General features: G+C 33.3%; 1 protein-coding gene across 4 annotated transcripts in view; it reads left to right on the top strand.

The window, feature by feature from the left end:
• Positions 1–18492, top strand: part of LOC119633288 (protein madd-4) — a 111161-nt gene extending 92669 nt beyond the window's left edge. For 3 of the 4 annotated variants that reach the window (XM_038026771.1, XM_038026773.1, XM_038026770.1), the window contains 4 exons: positions 14234–14698; positions 14818–15189; positions 16132–16282; positions 18062–18492. In XM_038026771.1, the coding sequence (XP_037882699.1) occupies positions 14234–14698; positions 14818–15189; positions 16132–16282; positions 18062–18186 (1113 nt within the window). In that variant the 3' untranslated portion in view covers positions 18187–18492. The remainder of the gene's footprint in view (positions 1–14233; positions 14699–14817; positions 15190–16131; positions 16283–18061) is intronic. The other variant, XM_038026772.1, reaches the window with a different exon arrangement.
• Positions 18493–19468: the final 976 nt, after the last annotated feature.

The following is a 19468-nucleotide window of genomic DNA, read 5'->3' as shown; positions in this document are numbered from 1 at the left end:
TTCCCATATGAAGTTGTAATGTTGAAGCTAATGTGTCTCTATTTTAGATTCTATTATTGCTCGATGCACAAAGCATGAAGAGAAATTGTATTCTATGTTTGCTTGTTCCACATTGAAGAAAGGCTACAACTAATAATGCACACCAATGTATATATATATATGTACATATATATACATATATATCTAGTATATGCAATAATAAATTCACTAAATTTTGCTTATCTATATATTGCTATGTAGGTAGATAGGTATGCTTTGTGTGCGTACATTTAAAAGTATATATATATATATATATGTGTGTGTGTGTGTGTACAACATCTAGCCTACAATTGGAAAAGCTTTCTCGAAAAAGAAAAGAAAAAAGACGCAGAGAATGTTGACAATATTCCTCATTATCAACAACCAGTCTCTAGTAGCACTTAAGTACGACCTCATTTTTCCTTTTCACGTACATGTAAACACAACCTATCACCAGCAAACTTGTTTGCTTACACACACGTATCTAACTAACATTCTGAATATATTTTCATTTTCTTCCTTTAAATCCGTTGATATTTATTTACCAGCATGGCATGGCATGCATGTTTCGTTCTTGTTGTTCTTTATAAATTTCCATTGCTGCCACATTGTTAATGTGTGTATGTGTTTATATGTGTATATATATATATATATATATATATATATATTTTATGTGTAAGTATTGTTGTAATTATACAAAATATTTTTAATCATCATTAATAATGAAGCATACGGTAATGAATATTATACAATAACTAAGAGATATGCACTCAGGATATACTTTCGCTTTATGCTCGCATAACACTAGATACGTATATATGATGGATTTTATCAAAGAAGAACTGGTTTAGGCATCGCATCCTTCAGTTAAGGCAAATAAGATATTAAAATAGAAATTATGCGAATTAAAATATAATTGTAACGCAATATTTTTACAACATTATTAGTGAAACAATATGAAATTTAGAATTTCATACATGATTAAAATTTTGTTTGCTAATATATATATATTAAATATTGTATTCAGTTTACTCGTAAATTCCTATAGAATAAATGTAAATGTAAGGGGATGATAACAAAACTGATTGCAATTAGGAAATTAAATTATGAACGAATTGATTAAAGTGAAAGACAAATAAATTAAATATTTTACACCTCCTCGCCCAATAGAGTTATTCATACAAAGACTTCTTAAAATGGGACGTTATTAGGGAAGTGTTCGAAATAGTGATCCGATCCGAGCTTTTCATAAATTATATAATTATCTGTCCAACCTTTATACTCGCACCGAAGCATGGGGTCTACGCACTTTGTCATAATGTTCGTAATATCCAAAAGACGCTTCGGAATACCTAGAAAGCATATATATATTTTTGATCAGCATGAAATTTTGAATTGACTGAGACCTGTCTGTCCGACTGTGTTTCTGCATGGTATGTATTGTTGATATTCTACCGGTCGCAAAAATAAAAATATCGAGTTCAAATTCGGTAGAAACATTGGAAGCCTTTGCACGCAGATTGATATTGAAAATGGGTGAAATTGATTGAAGAGTACAAGTCACAGCATAGACAACACAGAATGTTTAGAACTACTTTGTACGTTCCTCAAATGAAGATATGTTATCTGCCTAAAAATGCGTTAACTCCTCATTAATTATTGTGGTCGTAACGACGTACTGGGTTAATCGGTTCCTAACAATACCGCGTATGGGTATCAAATAAAAGAGCTTAGAGAGTACAATGCGACCAGCTAAGTGTGTTAATTCTAAATTAATTATGGTGGATGTCATGACGCGGTGGATTAATATTTCTTAATAATACCTTTTAGTCGTGTAAGAGGTGGAAGTTCAGTTCAGTTCAGTTTTTTATAATCATAAATAAGCAAAAAATAAACATAAATATATTGCTTGTTATGTATTTTTATGGAAACATATTCTCTGATTACATTATCCAAGTTGTGCATCCAGATTATCTATACACAACTGTAACATAAAGTTAACATTTCATGGTATTTGTGTTTGCTTGTAAAAATGCTTTAAAATTTTAGACAACATTTTCAAAACTAGAAAACAAGAAATTTAATTAATGTAATCCGTTAATATAAATAACAATAATAACTGAGAAAATCAAATAAAAATAAAAGTATGCATCCCTTGCAGTGTAAAAGTAATAACAAAATCATGAGTTGTTTTATGTTAATAGTGCGCGCAAATACAGAGAAAATGTAATTAAAGCAAAAGCCGATTTTGAATTGGATTTAATGTTAAACAGTCGCGTGCACATAGATAGATAGGTAGATGCTTTCAACTTTACATATGTGCAACATATGCTGTTTTTTAAAATTCTTCCATCTGTCCGCCTATTAGTCTGTGAAAATACATATACATATACATATACAAATAGAATGAATAAGTTGCTGGTGTGATAACTTACTATGTTGTACAATATACAAAGTATTTATGTATACTCACTCATACGCATATACTTATGTATATAAAAATGTAATTAGTTTTACGATTATTTTTATGCAAGTTTTGCTTGTTCACGTTAAGCGTTTTTCAGCTTCCTTTCACCGCCATAGATATTAACTTATACCCCGAAAAGACCTAACATAAGTGTGGATGTAAGAATGGTTCTTCAAAGTCCAAAGTTTTTAAAAAAATTGAAAAAAAAACATTCATTCGGATGTCGGATAATCAAATCAGGAGAGATTAATGCCAACTTTCGGGAGGATATGGATAGATGTAATAAGAGCTAATCCTGTTTATTCTAAAAATATTGCTTGAAAGGTTTTTAATAATCGAGTCGATCGAAGTCAACCTCAGTTTCACATGTCATGAAAAGAGGATTTAATCAAATCGAAAAAGCATCTCGTGTTAATGACTGACAGCCATTTTAGCCCTCAAAGCGACCTTTAGGCTTTACGTGGATTTTCAATCCCGCCTAAAATGAATATCAACAATTTTAGATCTAGCAGGGCTATAGTAAATTTTTCTAATGTGCACCGCCTTTGCGTAAATATTTTATATGACTTTGAGATATTTACCCACAAGTGTGATGACTATTGGGAAGAAAGTTTTAAAAGACCTTCTATAAAATATTTCCAAACTCAATTTATTTGTATTAAAGTTAGGATTATTTGAACTCAGTTTCACTTTAACATTTTCATAGCTAAGGACAATATGAAAGATATTGACATGAACTAGTATGTTTCGGGAAAATAATATCTAAATATTATTTTGAATTTCTATTGTATATGGTCCCGTATGTAAGCTTGTAAAAGTAGAGAAAGCGTACATTAAGAACCACTCTAATCTGAATTCATGTAAATGGGATTGTTAGTGCATATGGTTCGCTCGCATTAAAATTGAATTTATTATTGAAAGTCTGCTAAGAAATGTATAAAAAAAAGGGGTTTTACTATATTTTTAACTGATTACGAATGTGATTTTCTTTTAAGGCCTTTAAGGTATATACTATCGCAAACACGTAATATATTCATATTTAAATGAAAGCAAGCATATGAGCATATATTTCAAGCTGCAATGAAAAATTGGGTTAAATTTTATGTGATATAAAATATTCAACGATAATTACGGAGTTAACGAAAGCGAAAATCACTATGTAACGGTTTTTTCCACTTTTTTTTTTTTATATATATATATATGTAAATGAATACATACGGAAATGAACAATGGTTAGGCACTAATCTAAGTAGACCTTTATACACAACAAAATGTAAAAGAGTTTCTTTTTAACTTACACTTAAAGCCAAGCATATTATGCAATAATCTAGAAAAGTCCTACAATTTCTTAGATACACAGTCGATCCTTTATAACCTAAACGCGATATGTGCCGCTTGGCTTAGTATGTGCTACTAGCACACGTACTCAACGAAAACTTATAAATCTCAAATCAAAAGTGATTGAAAGAGTTTTTAAGGGGACGCTAGCTTTCGCGCAAGCAAATTGCAATAAATCTACTTGATATTGTATATCCTTTGTATTGTCTATTATCTTTGTTTTACGGACGAGGGATTCAAAAGAAAACTATGGGCAATGGTTTCTCAACGTAGCAACTATAGAAAATAGATAAGATATTAACATTGAATATCACTCAGATGTCGATCAGGTTAGGAATATTACAGCCTACATCATTCCGCTTAATACAGTTACTCGACTTTTTAAAATAAATCATTATATAAGGAGTAGTCGAATTAGTTGTGCGATTCAAATCTTTCGCTTTCAATAGCATCCGTCCTTGGACTCAAACACGCCGTTGTAACAAACTTTATAAAAAATTGCGACCTGGAGGTAGAATAGAAAACTACATGGACTGCTCTCAGAGGAGGAGAGCACCTTCAGAATCATTTTTTCCATGCATTGGTCTACTAAAAAGCCGGCCCACCGCAAATCTTTCTTGGTATAGCGTACATCCGTATAAACCTAATGTAGCATTGTACCACAAATGGTGTTGAGTAAAAACAACAGGTTTGATCACAATAATATATGACGGATGCTATATCTCCCTTGTTTGTCTGTTTTTGTATATATTCTGAAATTTATAAATGCACGATAGACTAATGCTATCGTTTGAATTAATTCTTCAAGAAGAAGTAGAAGTTTCCAAAAGGGATTCTACCCGCTTGAGTTTTTTATGTGGCGAAAAAAGGCGAGATCGTAGCATAAAACTGCTTAAAACAGCCAGGCTGCTAATGGTACACAGTGTTTGTTTATTATTCAATTTTAATCTCATGAGAGAACAAAGGAAAATATTGATGACTCGAATTGCTCTCGTATGCAATGATTTTAATAAACGGGTAGATGAACTGACGGACGAACAGGTCAGGTAGAGGGACTTGTCCATATCAATTTCATTGAATACAACGGCTAAGAACATAAATATGTCACAAGGCATCCGGAGTATTTTTGACAATCTAATATAATTCATGCAATAAAAGTAAGACTCGACTACTTCGAATGGTGAAGTTATATAAAAAAGTTATCATTGTAACTAAGCGACTGAACCATGGTGTTATTCTACAACTCAATTCAGATTTCCTTTAATAAGGCACTTTAAACCAAATAGGAGCCTGCGATGTTTATGAAATTAGGCGAAGGTATTCGAAATTAACAAGGAGTACCAGGAATCGGCTTTGAAAACCGGAGCCTTTCTAATATATATATATATATATATGTAGGTATCCACGATTTGATAAAGTAATATATATACTCTTTTTAAATTAACGCGTGTGTTATATGCCATTGCATGATCTGTTTATCTATCTACGGTCTCCGCTCAACATAAATGTCTGTTTAAAGAAGTGACCTTAGTGCATGCATTCGTCATTTGATGCTATCGAAACAACTTTGAAGAAATCCATAAAGTTTAGAAATAAAAAACTTTTATTAATCATCTCGGATTTCCCACTGTTAGATTGAAAGAAGTCTGTGATAAAGAAAGAAATATTTTTCACTTCAGTGGCAACAAATAAGACAAATGAAAAGCAATGGTTTTTTTTCCTATTATATTCATAAAGACCAACATAAAGGAGATATACATACCTGCGGCCTGAGTTGAAAACATAGCTTTAAAGTTTGAAATTGGAGGCAATCGATCGATATTAAACGAAAAATACATATGTGTTTGTTGTTTGGATGCCCACGACCGTTTTAGCCAATTTAATATATATATATATATATGCGCGCTAGCATATAGAATGCTAGCATTAGAATGCCCAGCTAATAATGCATATTCATCTCTTCGTCAACCTACTTTTGTTATTTTGCATTATATTGGTTTTAATGCGTTTACCATATGGCACAGATAGATATTTATATGAATTTATGAATATATTTAGATAAAAATCGATTGCCGCGAATCCACATAAGCAGACAAACATATTGCGCCTATATAAATGTACGCAATGCAAATATATGAAAACAGTGTTTGTTTATTTCCACCACCAAATTTGGGGTAATAAACTATTCTGAATGAAATCAAATAGACCAAAATCCGCTTACGTTAGTAAATGGAAAATATTTATGTTAAAAGAGATGCATGCAAAACATAATAAAAACAAATATATAGAAATAACTAACAATAAACTTCAATTATGGGAAAGTTAAAAATAGAGAAAATAATTAATTTTTTTTTTTTTTTTTTTTTCATACGATACGAACTTATCCATTATCGCCACAACCATTAAAAGGCGAATTTAAATTTATAAATTTCGCAGTAAAATGTTTTCTCTGCTTAGTTATCCCCAGTCGACCATTCCACGCTATAGTGCACTTTATTCAAATCCTCGACGTTCTTCTTGCTCTTTTTCAAAATGAAAATCACAAAGTCTGGAACGGTTGCAGGATATCAGCGGAAAAATAAAAATGCATTCATTGTCAATGCAAATACACCCGCAGCCGCATCATTCTTTTACTCATTTGTGGCTTTTGTGTTCTTGGCATTTGAGAGCAACACTAGTTTTTAATGCACATTATATCTGTTTGTTTATGAGTTTCTATTTGTCGGTCGATGTAATTCTAGCTGAAGTGTTACATTTCGGTTACTTTAATGGAAATATTTATTTACTAGGACAGAGAGTGTTATTTGCATTTTTAGTTTATTTCATTACTCAGTTCATCCCATCATTTACCTAAATGATGCCACAATACTGATTTTGCTGATTTTGCTTATGAGAGTCGAAGGACTGATTAACGTTAAATCTGATTTGTTCATCATTTTGAAAATTCGAAACTTTCAAATAGAATAAATGAAATTAAAAATGACGGCAATGTACATACAAACACCACACAAGTGGTACCTTTCAATGGTCACTGTGATTTGGTGCCAAGCAAGGGAGAATTAGCGTCCATTACTTCATCCCAGTGTGATTTGCGATGGCAACATTGTAGAAAAGGTTGATATTTGCCTAACAGGTTGTCTACACTTTAACTTTCATTAGGAAGTTTTATATGCTCATAAATAATTGTTGTTTTGTGGTGTGTACAATCGCACTTTTGGAGTAAAAAAGTGAGCCTATTTTAGGAGAATGGTATTGCTGAAAGTACTTTTCTCCTCCCCTTTCTATCGATTCGTGCATTCCTTTTCAAAAGATCTTTTGAAGTTAAGCAATTTGTGTGAGGTCTCGATGTAAACAATTAGTTCGATGAAGCCAAGCTTGGCGAATGCGAAGTATGGAGAAATACATCTCAGCCCAATGTTTTAAATTGATCCTTAACTGCACATATGCTAGTGTATCGTCATGGAGAAAGATCAGTTTCTTATGTCTATGTCTTATCGTCATGTTCCTCTCGTTTCCTTACCAACGCGTTATTCCGACGGATTATTTGTTTTCGTTAGCAAGGAATATGAGCAGCTCAGCTGCGTTTTTCGAATTTGATCTTATGCCCGATTTTGAAGCGTGAACATAGCGCAGTGAAATGTCGCAAATATCTTCCTTGAAAAATGCTGCCGGACGGGGGCCATTATACCTCAGAGAACTACTAACCATTTATTTGAATTCCCGATACACAGTCGATCCTCGATTAGAAGAGATCTGTTGTTTATAGTTAATTTTCTATAAAACATTCTGCGAAGGCCTCAACTCGACTTAGAGCGAGTTTTTCAAAGTCGCGGTATTTTGAGGAGTGAACATTAATTAGTCAAACAAAGCCAAATCCAGCCGATTTGTTCTGCCACAACTGCAAGGTTTCTCAGGCAAAGTTGCTGCCCTAACTTTGCTAATCACAGATTATTTCTAAGGTAGTGTAGTGAAAATACAATAAATGGTGAATGAACCTTCGACAATGGCACCAAATCCAGTTGATTTGTCCTGCTACAACTGAAAGGTTTCTCAGGCAAAGTTGCTACATTCACTTTGCTAATCACAGATTATTTCTAAAGTAGTGTAGTGACAACACAATAAATGGTTCGGATAAATTGAGGTTTGTTAACTAGACTTTAATTCTGACTCTCTGACTTAACTGAACTGTGGTCAGTGTCTTATAAAATGAACTGTTATGCCAGCTTAAGAAAAATAGTAGTTTTAAATTAGGTTATTACTAAAGTTACATTAAATGTGTGTTATAACCGAAGTAGGTTATCTTAACTAGGTTATGGGTAGATTTACATTATGTGGAAATATAAGAAAGTGTAAACGGAGCATAAGTGATTAATAAGTGAGTAGAATACAATGAATCGCAAATGCTGCAGTAAATTATCGCATTTCTTCGCAACAACCTAAAGGACAAATGCAGTCGAATCATAATTCAAGAAGCGTTTAGTACTGCTCACACAACGTTTCCGTAAGTCACTCTCCGGAAATAGAATCCAGCATAATTTAAAGTTTCCTTAGTCGTTAATAGCAATTTGACTCAAAAACAGATTATACCAAATTTGGATCGTACATGTCTGTCTGTTCATCAAACAAAAACCCTTATGGTAACTAAGTCTAAGTTCCAGTATTTTATGATGAAAACAGGCGAACAATACTAAGATCTCTAAGAAGATTAGTAGTTTCGCTAAAGCAAGACTACATTTTCGAAGCTCTTTATAGGGGGACGTCCGTAAAGAGTATTCCTTTATGGATGGGAACAACTGTTGAAGAGGGTATAACTGTTGAAGTGTTACCAGAGCAGGGTATGTTAACAGCTAGCATTGCCGCACTACAATATTCTGACTTGTTTCTACTACTTTAAAGTAGAATATGAAGAGACTTACCATTGAATCGGAATATCTTCTGTATATCGTATAAGTCCGTCTACTCACTTAAGTAAGAGGTTAGCCTTCTTGCAGCTCTTTGATACGTTCATTAATTATGCCTGATTTTATAATTTTCGTGATTTCTTGGTAAAAAATTCAAATTGACACTGATTAAAGCAACAGAAACAAATTGCGTAGCAAGTTAACCCTGAAAAAAAAATGGATTTTTCAATATGTTTTCAACAACGTATCATCAGCAACAAGGACACATCACGAATGACAAACAATGTACTATTTTAACCCTACCATCGTAAGCGCGCATATCTATAAATCATATGCTATTGACCATGTAATGCTTACGCATACATTCATCGCACATATGTCACAGATATGTAACAAAATGTATCTGCCGCGTTGATGCGTTTAAAAAGCAATTAAATCTTGGTTATGTGTGTGTGTGTGTGTGTGTACTGGTAACACGCATACATAATATACAAAATTTATACAAAATATATATAACACATGTTTGAAGTACAAGATATATTATATTATACGCACGTATGCAACGTTGTTAACGATATAAGGCATTGAAGCATTCAATCCTCGAACAATGCCATGATAATGACAACCAGCTGCTGCAGCATTTATATTATTATAGTTGTTGTTGTTGAATGTAATGAATTTTTCATGTTGTCTCTACGTCCGCTTCCGTACGGTGTTGATATGATTTGAAATATAGCGAACTATCTATACACGGACGAATATCTGTCAATTATGGTTAAATACGCAGCATATTGTTGGAAAATGTTATACCCAAACATATGCACAATTTACATAAATGTATTAGAAGGCTTATAACACCTAGCTGGACGATCATCTTTGCGAAACGATTAGCGTTTATATCACCGGCTTCACAAATCAATGCGTGCCTGAATGGACAATGGAATTAAATTGGTCTGTGAACCTAAAACTATTCGATTAGACAAATTTTGTATAGAGTGATTGACTAAACACAATTGAACTAAAATACGGTCCTATTTTATACACATTTACATGTACAAAATTTTGTAGAAAATATGTCTGTACATATATGCATATGCATTTATATACTTAAATAATAGAAATAAAATAAATAAAAACACATGAAAGGACTGAAACTAAAATCACTGTATATTCAAAGCGGATGGTACTATTCAATGGACACGCGTGACAAAACTCAAAGTGCAATTTTTGACAGTTTTAGCAGATAACGAGAATTACTATTTTCCGACAGTTTTTAAATAATATTAGAGAAATCATTCTTGTCAATCTTCACGTCAGCCACATAGAGCACTAGACAGGCTAATCCTCATTATACTTGGCAAGATATTGGATGTGTATATAAAACTAAAAAAAAAGCAGCGAGAATTTGTTAAAAGCTTTCAATGTGTTCATGATGCTGACTTCATAAGATGTTTCTATAATGAACGGAACAACAAACTCAAATTTAACTTTGTAACTTTGTAACTGACAATGTTCGTAATATCGCGGGGGAATACTGTTCAATACGGGCAGCTTGCATTGAGAACGGAAAACACGCTGGCGGTTGTATTCCATTTACATCCTAACACACAGTATGCATATCAAAGCGTACGTTGTTCAATACATTGGTATTAGTTTTCCTGATAATACTGTTGCCCCTCGCAGATGCCTATCAAAAGTACGGCTACGTACTTTTCCTTTTTTTTTTCCGTTGTTAATGCGATGCAATAGTTATAAAAGCAAACAAAAACAAGTAAACAAACAAACAAACAAACAAACAAACAAACAAACAGTTATTGTACAAATGTAGTCATTCTACAAATGTGGGAACGTTGTCCTTTTTGCTATTATGCAGGTGAAAATCCTTAGTTCCCAAAAGAGGACTTAACGTAACCTACATTACATGACAATCACCACATAAAAATACACAAACTTATAAACATATTCGTTACGCATGCCAGTGTAACGATAATTGTCACACAATGCATGCAAAGAAAGAGAGTAAAACTTCAGTTTGAAATGGCAAAGTGAACGACACTATTGGCAATGCTCTTGTCATAACCATGAAAAATGTATACACGCATGGTCCACTATAATCATTGAATGCATTCGCATTTTCAACACTTTATCGATGTCCATATAAAACTGTTTTTTGCTAGCGGTGATGCGAGAATAACTCTTCAACTACCTTGATTGGTTTATAGAATACTTTCCCTCTATCGTTCAGAGATTTTGCCATCAAACAGTAAAATGCAACGACGAGTATAATGTGCTCACACTTCAACGTGTTTTCCTATAAATCGAATATATTAGGTGTACCCATATATAATCAATTATTTGCAAAGAATTTGCTCTGCCTTCAGTTTTATACCAAGCTTTGAAGGAGAATCTCGTATTGTCTTATAGGGTAGGCTCTTTAGAAAATATTCTAAAAACAAAGTTTTTTCAAAATAGCAGCGTCCGCACCTTCTGAGGATTATATTCGTCACGTTGCATTTTGTTTCATTTTCATGGGGAGTGAATGCAACTGTAGCAACAACGAAAATTTGCGAAATTCATGAACATGTATTGAACCTCAATAAGTGTGAGCCTTGATTCAGAAGGTTTCTGATCTCTCTGACAGACCTCGAAGTGGGTTGATAATGACATCCTAAACTCCCTAGCGGAAGCTGATCCAAAATTGGATATACAAGAATTATTGAGAAGCCTTGCATCCGCACGGTCAACTGCACAAAGGCGGAAATGAAAACGCCTATAGACAAAAGTTTAGTTTATCTGAGATCAACAAGAATATTCGTCGATTTATTTGCAATTCCTTGCTCTCCAGATTGCTTAAAGTCCGTTTCCTTAGCAGAATCGTTACCATAAACGAAAAATGGATCTTTGTGTTAAAATAAGGCGTTCCAAGCTTTCTTTCTGAAAATCAAACAGCAATATCAACGCCTAACCCTAGCTTATCGAGAAAGCACTTTCTCTTTCACAAGCCTTAAAGGGTAGGAGGGAGAAGAATTATAAACTTGCGAGAAAGACATTGACGGATAATAATAAGATAAAAAATTAAGAATAAAAACTTGAATTTACTGCAAAATCTGTTTTAAATCTCAAAATAGATGATTACTTATGGGTCCTCCTGTTATGTAGCACCTTCGCATAATGTGATGGTGAATATTTGTGAATTCGTATCGCGAACATTAAGATGCTTTATAGCTTCTAGCATTTGTAAAACAGTGCAGGCTGCCTGCTTTAATGCGCGTCAAGTAGATTTCGAATTTGATCGGCGCCGGTAGTGACTGCCCTACATTAAAGAAGACCAGGCAACGTTTTCTCGTACAAATCCTTGGCAACCATATCAGTTCAAATTACAGAATTCAATATATATGTGGAGTGCACATACATCTTGATAAATGCTTTCCTACAATTATCTACAACATATTGTTGCTACATTACCTACGAGACAAGGATTTATTAAGCTTGTGTCGGTGTATACTACAACCAGAGGGACGTGACATTGACTCACCTCTTATTATACCGATCGACTCAGAAAGGGGTTCGAAGCTAATCCTTCGGGATAGCTATTGGTTCACCTGATGTCCGTCCATGTATTTCGTTGCAATTTGGTATCCCAAACCGTTTTGGTCCAAGGAGGAGCCTTTTTGAAAGCGATTCACTCGAACTCTTTCGACCACGTAACCCCATGTTTTGAAAAGTCGAGCAACCGTTTCAAGCGAAACGGAATAGGACGTTTAATGATGAATCGTGATTCTTCGACGACTTCCGTATTAAGTGAAGTGTTGCAGAGTATTTTTACTTGAACCATGGCCGCCTGTTTCTTCTTTTAAGCCTTTTTGCATCCGTCTTAAGCAACAGCATGAAAAACCGAACTCGAGTAAAAACTACTTGTTCTTCTAATACCCAGAAAAAGTTATATTTTTAGGTTAGAAACCACATCCAAAATATATTTCTATTTACATAAAAGGAACATCAGATGTACCTTCTTACACCAAAGGGAAAATAATTTTTATTTACAAAGTTATATAACCAAATAGTGAGGTTCGTTCCTCATGCGCGTAACCGTGAGTTCACAGTTTTCATAATAAGTTTTAACACCTGTACCTGTACGCTGTATCACTATTTGTGTATCGTATTGCACAAATAATGGCAACGTCCAAATCTCAACAAGAAGCGGTTTACTGCTGTATTGTAGGGGTCTAAAGGTATTTTCAAGTAACTAACAGTCAAGAGAAGACCGTGCAAAAGGCAAAATTAACCTACTCAGCAGTTCTAGTGTTAAATCTTGAATTATTCCATACAACATTGCAATCCACCAATGGAACTTAAAGAACTCTTCTTTTCCATTGCAATTCGCAATTGTGAACAAATTCTCATGATAAGTCACATTCTTTGTCTAAACTTTTTCCCTATCACAAAAATCGTATTCGGTACAACGAATCTTTTGATATCCTAAAATCAATCAGCTTACACTCTCAATTTATTGTGTTATTCTATGAAAACTACTGGACTCAAAATCCCAATATCAATAATAGAGCTAACAGCCTACAGTCGCTAAAGGTCAATGCTTTCTCTTTAGTCTAAGAACTTGTTGCATTACTCTGAAAATATAATAATAAGTTTTCAAGTTTTTCATCTCAAAATTAAATAAAACCAAAATTATCCTCAGACCATATTAGTATTTATGCTATGATCGCATAGAACGAAAAAAATTTGTTGATAATCATATGTACGTATATAACCATGCAATCGTCCATGCATTAAGCCTCCGGATTTAAATTTACGCCTCTACGTATCTCTAAAAGCTAAAAGACATTTATGTACTATCTATAATATTTTATTATTTATTTATTTAAGTCGGAATAGAGAGTACAATTATTTTTGGCATGAATAAGAAGAAAGTTTTTAAGTAATACTAACACAACCATATATACATATGAAAACGTAAAACATTAATACCGCAATAATTTAATTCTAAATTATTTCGCTTATATGTCTTACACATTGGTATTAAGTATAAATTCGTAAGTCTTACAAGAATTGTTTACTTCTCATTTACCTCTTTTCTCATAATCATTTTGGCAGTCAAAATTCTTTAAGCACGCAAAACCGTAGTTATATTAAGTAATGCGTCTTTCAGTTAGAGAACTTTTGCAAGCGTTTAATTTTTTCAATTTTTTTCCTTTGCTACGAAAGTCCATCATTTGCTTGATTTTCATATTAAATGCTACATTATTGAAGTGAATGAAAAAAGGTGCATATGTGTACAGCAGTATACTCGATTCCGATATATGCCATTTATTGCAGAGAAAAAAAGATGTCCTTGTGTTTTTCCGTTAAATTTTGCCAATAAACATATTTTTCTTTCATTTTTTTTTTTGTGTCTCTCTCTCTCTCTCTCTTTTTTTTCTCTTTTTTTTACTTTTTGGTCCTTTTGGATAATTTCTTTATTTGTGTACGTACGCGTAACGGTCATTTGCAGTATTTATGGCCATCATTGCAGAAATTTAGCAATTCTCGTGGCCATCATATGCTTGTGGACAAAGGCTTGGAGTATGGCATCGATTTCGATCAGCAATTGCATCAGTATAACACTCAGGAAGATGAGCCTGACAAATCAGTATCGCAATATGTGACCAAAAATGTAATATCAAATTCGCCTCCCACCCTCTCCTATAGTGATATAGATGCGGATAAATCGAATACGGCAGTTGAAAAAAATACATCTATAAATGTGAATGTAAATGATGAGAATGGACTGAAAGAAGATTTGCAAACAACTATAGCGACGACGACAACATTGCATTTGCCTCATGCACGTTGGCCTAATCATTGGAGTGATACTACGTCAAAGGCAAACGTAGCACATGCAGTCACGTACCGTTGGCAAATGAGTTCTTGGTCCGAGTGTTCACAAAAATGCGGTGCCGCTGGCATGGGTTTGCGAGTAAGTTTATACCATTAAATAACCAAAAATGTTTGCTCATCAACTCATGGTCAATCAATACGTTGGAATTTAATTATGGTTATGCTTTGCTTTTCTTTTCCTTTCCCTTCTTATTGCAGAGACGTGCAGTAACTTGCATACGTGTACATTTTTTAAAAGATCCAACACAACCAGAACCTACTAATCATTACACAGAGCACGAGGTTGTCGATAATTCTTTATGCATAGGCTATGGTTTATCAATACCAGATACTTTTGAAACATGCACTACTGACAGCGAGTGTCCTCGTTGGATAAAAGGCGAATGGACTATGTGCCAGAGATCACGTTGTTTCGGTCCCAACACTGCCATACAAAAGCGAGAAGTTTCATGTCGTTATGCCAACGACACAATAACTTCCAATTGCTCTGAATACGAGAAACCTATTAGCCGACAAGAATGCTATAACGAACGTTGCAAGGGTGTATGGCGTGTAGAGCCCTGGTCAGAGGTAAAGTACTGTTTGTTACATACGCATATTGCTTAAAGAAATATTTTGGGAAATATTTTCGATAATTGCTTTACGTGGGAATGGGGAGGGGGGAAACGTTGCTTTTTAATTTTTAGGAAGAAGAAGCCCTTAATTACAAATATTGTGTGCAATGAAATATTTATTACGATCTGCAGCACTTGTTCATTTGAGCGGTGTTTGCCATAGTCGATTTTGTCTGTCCATACGTCCCCTTTTTTAATGTCTCCTGTCCAAGCTATAATCTTCACGATATTTTCACGAAATTTCACCTAAGGACGAATCCTATGGGAAATGGATTACAAGGGGCTTCTTTAGCCCCCGCTCATCGTATTTTGATGGGGTCTTTAAATATAAAAAAGAATTTGGCATTTTTACTATTTCTTGACAGTGAAAAAAAATTGTTTACTCATATACTAAATGAATGTGAAAAATTCGAATAAAATATGGAACACTAAGGGGCTTACACATGAATGTTCTTATAGAAAATATATTTTTGTTTGCCGACAAATTCTAATTTTCGCTATTTTGTAATGAAAATTGATGTAGAATAAAGTAACATGTACGTTTGTGGTTATAAACATTGATTGCACTCTGATCTATTTTTCGAAGATTCTCTCATGGAAGGGAGAGCTAATCCTTTATATGATAAGGCCCAGTTTGTTTTGGGGTTTAAGTGAAGTATTCTTTAAGGTCAACAAATTTAGTGAATCAAATTTGACGCACGTAGGCTTACCTTTTGGACTCGACATTATGTAAGAGCTCATTTTTTACCGCTGCAATTTTTACTTTTGCATTGTAGGGTATTAAATGGTTGACCTGGTCCGACTTAACGTTCGTCCGGTTCTCTTTTTAGTGAAATGTTATGTTAAAGTTATTGTTGTTTTGCATTTATATTTTGGTTTGTCGTTAATGTATTTTCAGTGCAATGCCCCTTGTGGCCGTCAGGGTATTAAGTATCGTATATTGCAATGTGTTTGGTATGGCACTAGACGGCCAGCAGGCAACGCATGCAAACATCAACCACGTCCAGCAGTCATGAAAGTTTGCAGAAGCCCACCATGCTACACCAAAAGTATGTATTTTTACTTCAAGAGTTTTATTTAAGTATTTTATTTAAAATCACTGAAGCTATCAAACAAAGTAAGCGATGAAGAGTTAGGAAGATTTAGGTAGAACTTTCAAAGGAGACAGAAGGAACTTACTGCTTGTTGGACTTTCGTTTGTAAAAACTGTGCAAGAAAAATTGCTGCTATTTATGAAAGAAATCTTCATGCATGTAGGGCTTCAGACTACTCTGAGTTAAATCGCCTTCAATGTTTGTTCAGAAATTTTGTAGTTTTGTATGTAACTAACTGACCTTTTCAAGAGCGAAAATGCAGTTTAGTTCGTACAGGTTACTAAGTAAACGCGCTTAGCTTACAGATAGAGAAATCTTGCTACTGAGTGAATCAGTGAAAATTATTCGAAAGTCGACAAGTACTATTAAACGGGATATGTTAACCATGTTAGCCATTAGAAATGATAAGGGTTAAGTATATGTATATATAAATGTTTTAATAAATATGGGTAATCTGACGATATGGCGGTTTGCATATTGTTTGCCGGACCAGGACGTTCAATGATCGCTAACATTTGATTGACTACGTTCATTATATAGTTTAGAGAATTAACCCTTAGTTATCAACTTAGCCGAGGCTGAGTTACTACATGATACGTATTAGCCAATGAGTTAAATATGACGAATGCATTCTTTACGCATTCTGTTCGCATCGCTTTCAAAGACACAAGATTACTTTTTACACATTGAATCATTCATTGTATTGATATCGTATCTAAATTAAAGCTCGAACTTTAATGCTTGACGTGATTGGCTAATGAACTTAATATAATATATTCGCTGGTTTATTTGGTTTCGTACACGGAAGCTATCAAGTTACGTAAGTTTGATGCACTCACTACCAGCTTCGAGCCACGCTGGCTGTGGGTTTTTTTTTCCCCACATTTGTGTACTTGTACGCCGATTTTTCTTCCGAGTTCCCTTGCCTTATTTTACCGTACACTGTTTGTGGTATTAATTTTATAAGTACGTATGCAACATCCAAGAAGGATGTATTCATCTTTTATTATTTCGCTACGCTTATCCGTCCGCCCGTGCGTTTTTTTTTTGATGATGACTTGATTGACTGAAAAAAACCTTCTTCTACGAAGCAGCGTCCAAACAGATAACAGTCGCTGGCGGTCAGGTCTGGACAAAATGGTGGACATGATGGCAACAATTCGAACTTTAATTCATGCAATTTTTTCATTGCACCCACCGAGTTTTGATACGATTTATGATCACGTGGCATTTTAATACCTCTATGGGGTATATTATCTCCTAAGACTTTCTGCTATAACCACTGCTTTTGAGCATTCATTGCATTTATCGTCAGCTATGGGCACATGATCTCATTCAAGCACTTCACTGACAAATTATGCTCTTCGACAAAGAAGAGTTGCCACATAATCACTTTTCTCAAGACTATGAACTGTATTTTCGCATTTGAATATTTGCTAAGAAATTTGGCCATTTTGCCATTGTTTGTGAAGATACGAAAAAAGTAGCGTCACTAAGAGCACTGTAACCGCTTCACAAAAAAAAAATTAATTTCAAGGAAACTTTGACATGAGGCCATTTCAAACATACAAGATCAAGAATGTATATAGAGTTTGAAGTTTGTAATATATATATATGCAGTTATGCAGCATGCAGTTATAAGCAGTTGGCAAACGTATTACACTTCCGGTGTTTAATTACAAAATTGCATTTTTATTGTGTATGCATAAAATTGTTTCTTCCGTTTCTTCGCAGCTCTTCAGCAATGTAAGGATACTTCACGTTATTGTCGCAATGTACGCTCAATGGGTTTGTGCCGCTTGTACCGCTATCAGGAGAAATGCTGCAAATCATGTCGTTACCATAGGAATGCAAATTAGCAAAGAATTACTAACGTAGATCGTGACAACGAATACACTTACGGTCTCGTAACACTATATGCACCACAACCACCAAAATCAGCACCACCACCACCACCACCACCATCATCATCCCTAGCAAAAGAAGATAATGTTACATAACCACATCAAACCAAACTAAATGATATTGAAAATCATAATAACACAAGAACACAAAAACATAACAACTAATATGCAACAAATTGCAAGACATTGCTATAATTAATTTATTATAAGTTTTGATAATATTTTAAAAGGGAAAGAAAATAAACAAAAAAAAAAAAAACAAATGAAAAAATTTTGATATAATTTCAAAATGAAAATTTTTAGAAAATTTATATAAATTGAAAAACAAGGCTTTGCATTATACATAAAAAATACCTACTACTACATACATAATATATAAAAACATTTTGAAAACCGAAAAAAACTGTTACATTCGTAAATGTTAATGAGAGAAACGAAACAATTAACAAAACAACACAAATCATTCCATTAAACGTAATGCAATTACAATTAAAGCAATTTACTGGACATATATTTATTTCGTTGATGCGGCAACAAGTTATGAAAAGAGTCAAATTATTTATGCTTTTGTAAGTAATACATATTTAAAATATCACCACAAAAACAAGTGACATAATAATAATAAATAAATTATAATAGTTATGCAACTAAAAAAAAAAAAAAAAAAAAAAAAAATTTATACGTACGTACGTACGTACGTGCGTACAATAGATAAGTACGTATACACATTTATACATTAATCGTATGAAAGCCTAACTAAAGCACTGTTAAGTTAATAAATTCTGTAAATATTTTACAATTAATGTTAAGTTAAATAAAAAGGAAGAACTAAGCAAAAAAAAAAAAAAAAAAAAAAACAATTAAAACAAAGTTTAGCATAATTAATAAGTGTTAAGTAACAAATTATATGAAAAATATAAAAAGTAAAACTAAAAGAAGATAAATAAATTATGCCAAAATATACATAAACTCGCCGCCACCAATCGCAGCTAATGTTAAAAAATGATATGAAAAACAGAAAACAGGAAAAATTCACAAATATTAAGTAAACTAATTAAAATTTATAAAAAGACTAAACTTACTATTAATTATATGTAAAAAAAAAAAAAAAAAAAAAAAACAAAAAATCTTTAAACGCAAAAAAAAAAAAAACGGAAAAAAAGAAAAATTATTTTTATTGAAAAATTATTATTTTAATTATTTCAATTATATTATCTAAGCACACAAGATGTTTTCT

This window comes from Glossina fuscipes, unplaced genomic scaffold, assembly GCF_014805625.2.
Source record: "Glossina fuscipes isolate IAEA_lab_2018 unplaced genomic scaffold, Yale_Gfus_2 2, whole genome shotgun sequence".
Lineage (NCBI taxonomy): Eukaryota > Metazoa > Arthropoda > Insecta > Diptera > Glossinidae > Glossina > Glossina fuscipes.
Note: the sequence above shows the minus strand (reverse complement) of the source record. Positions and strands in the feature narration are given on the sequence as shown.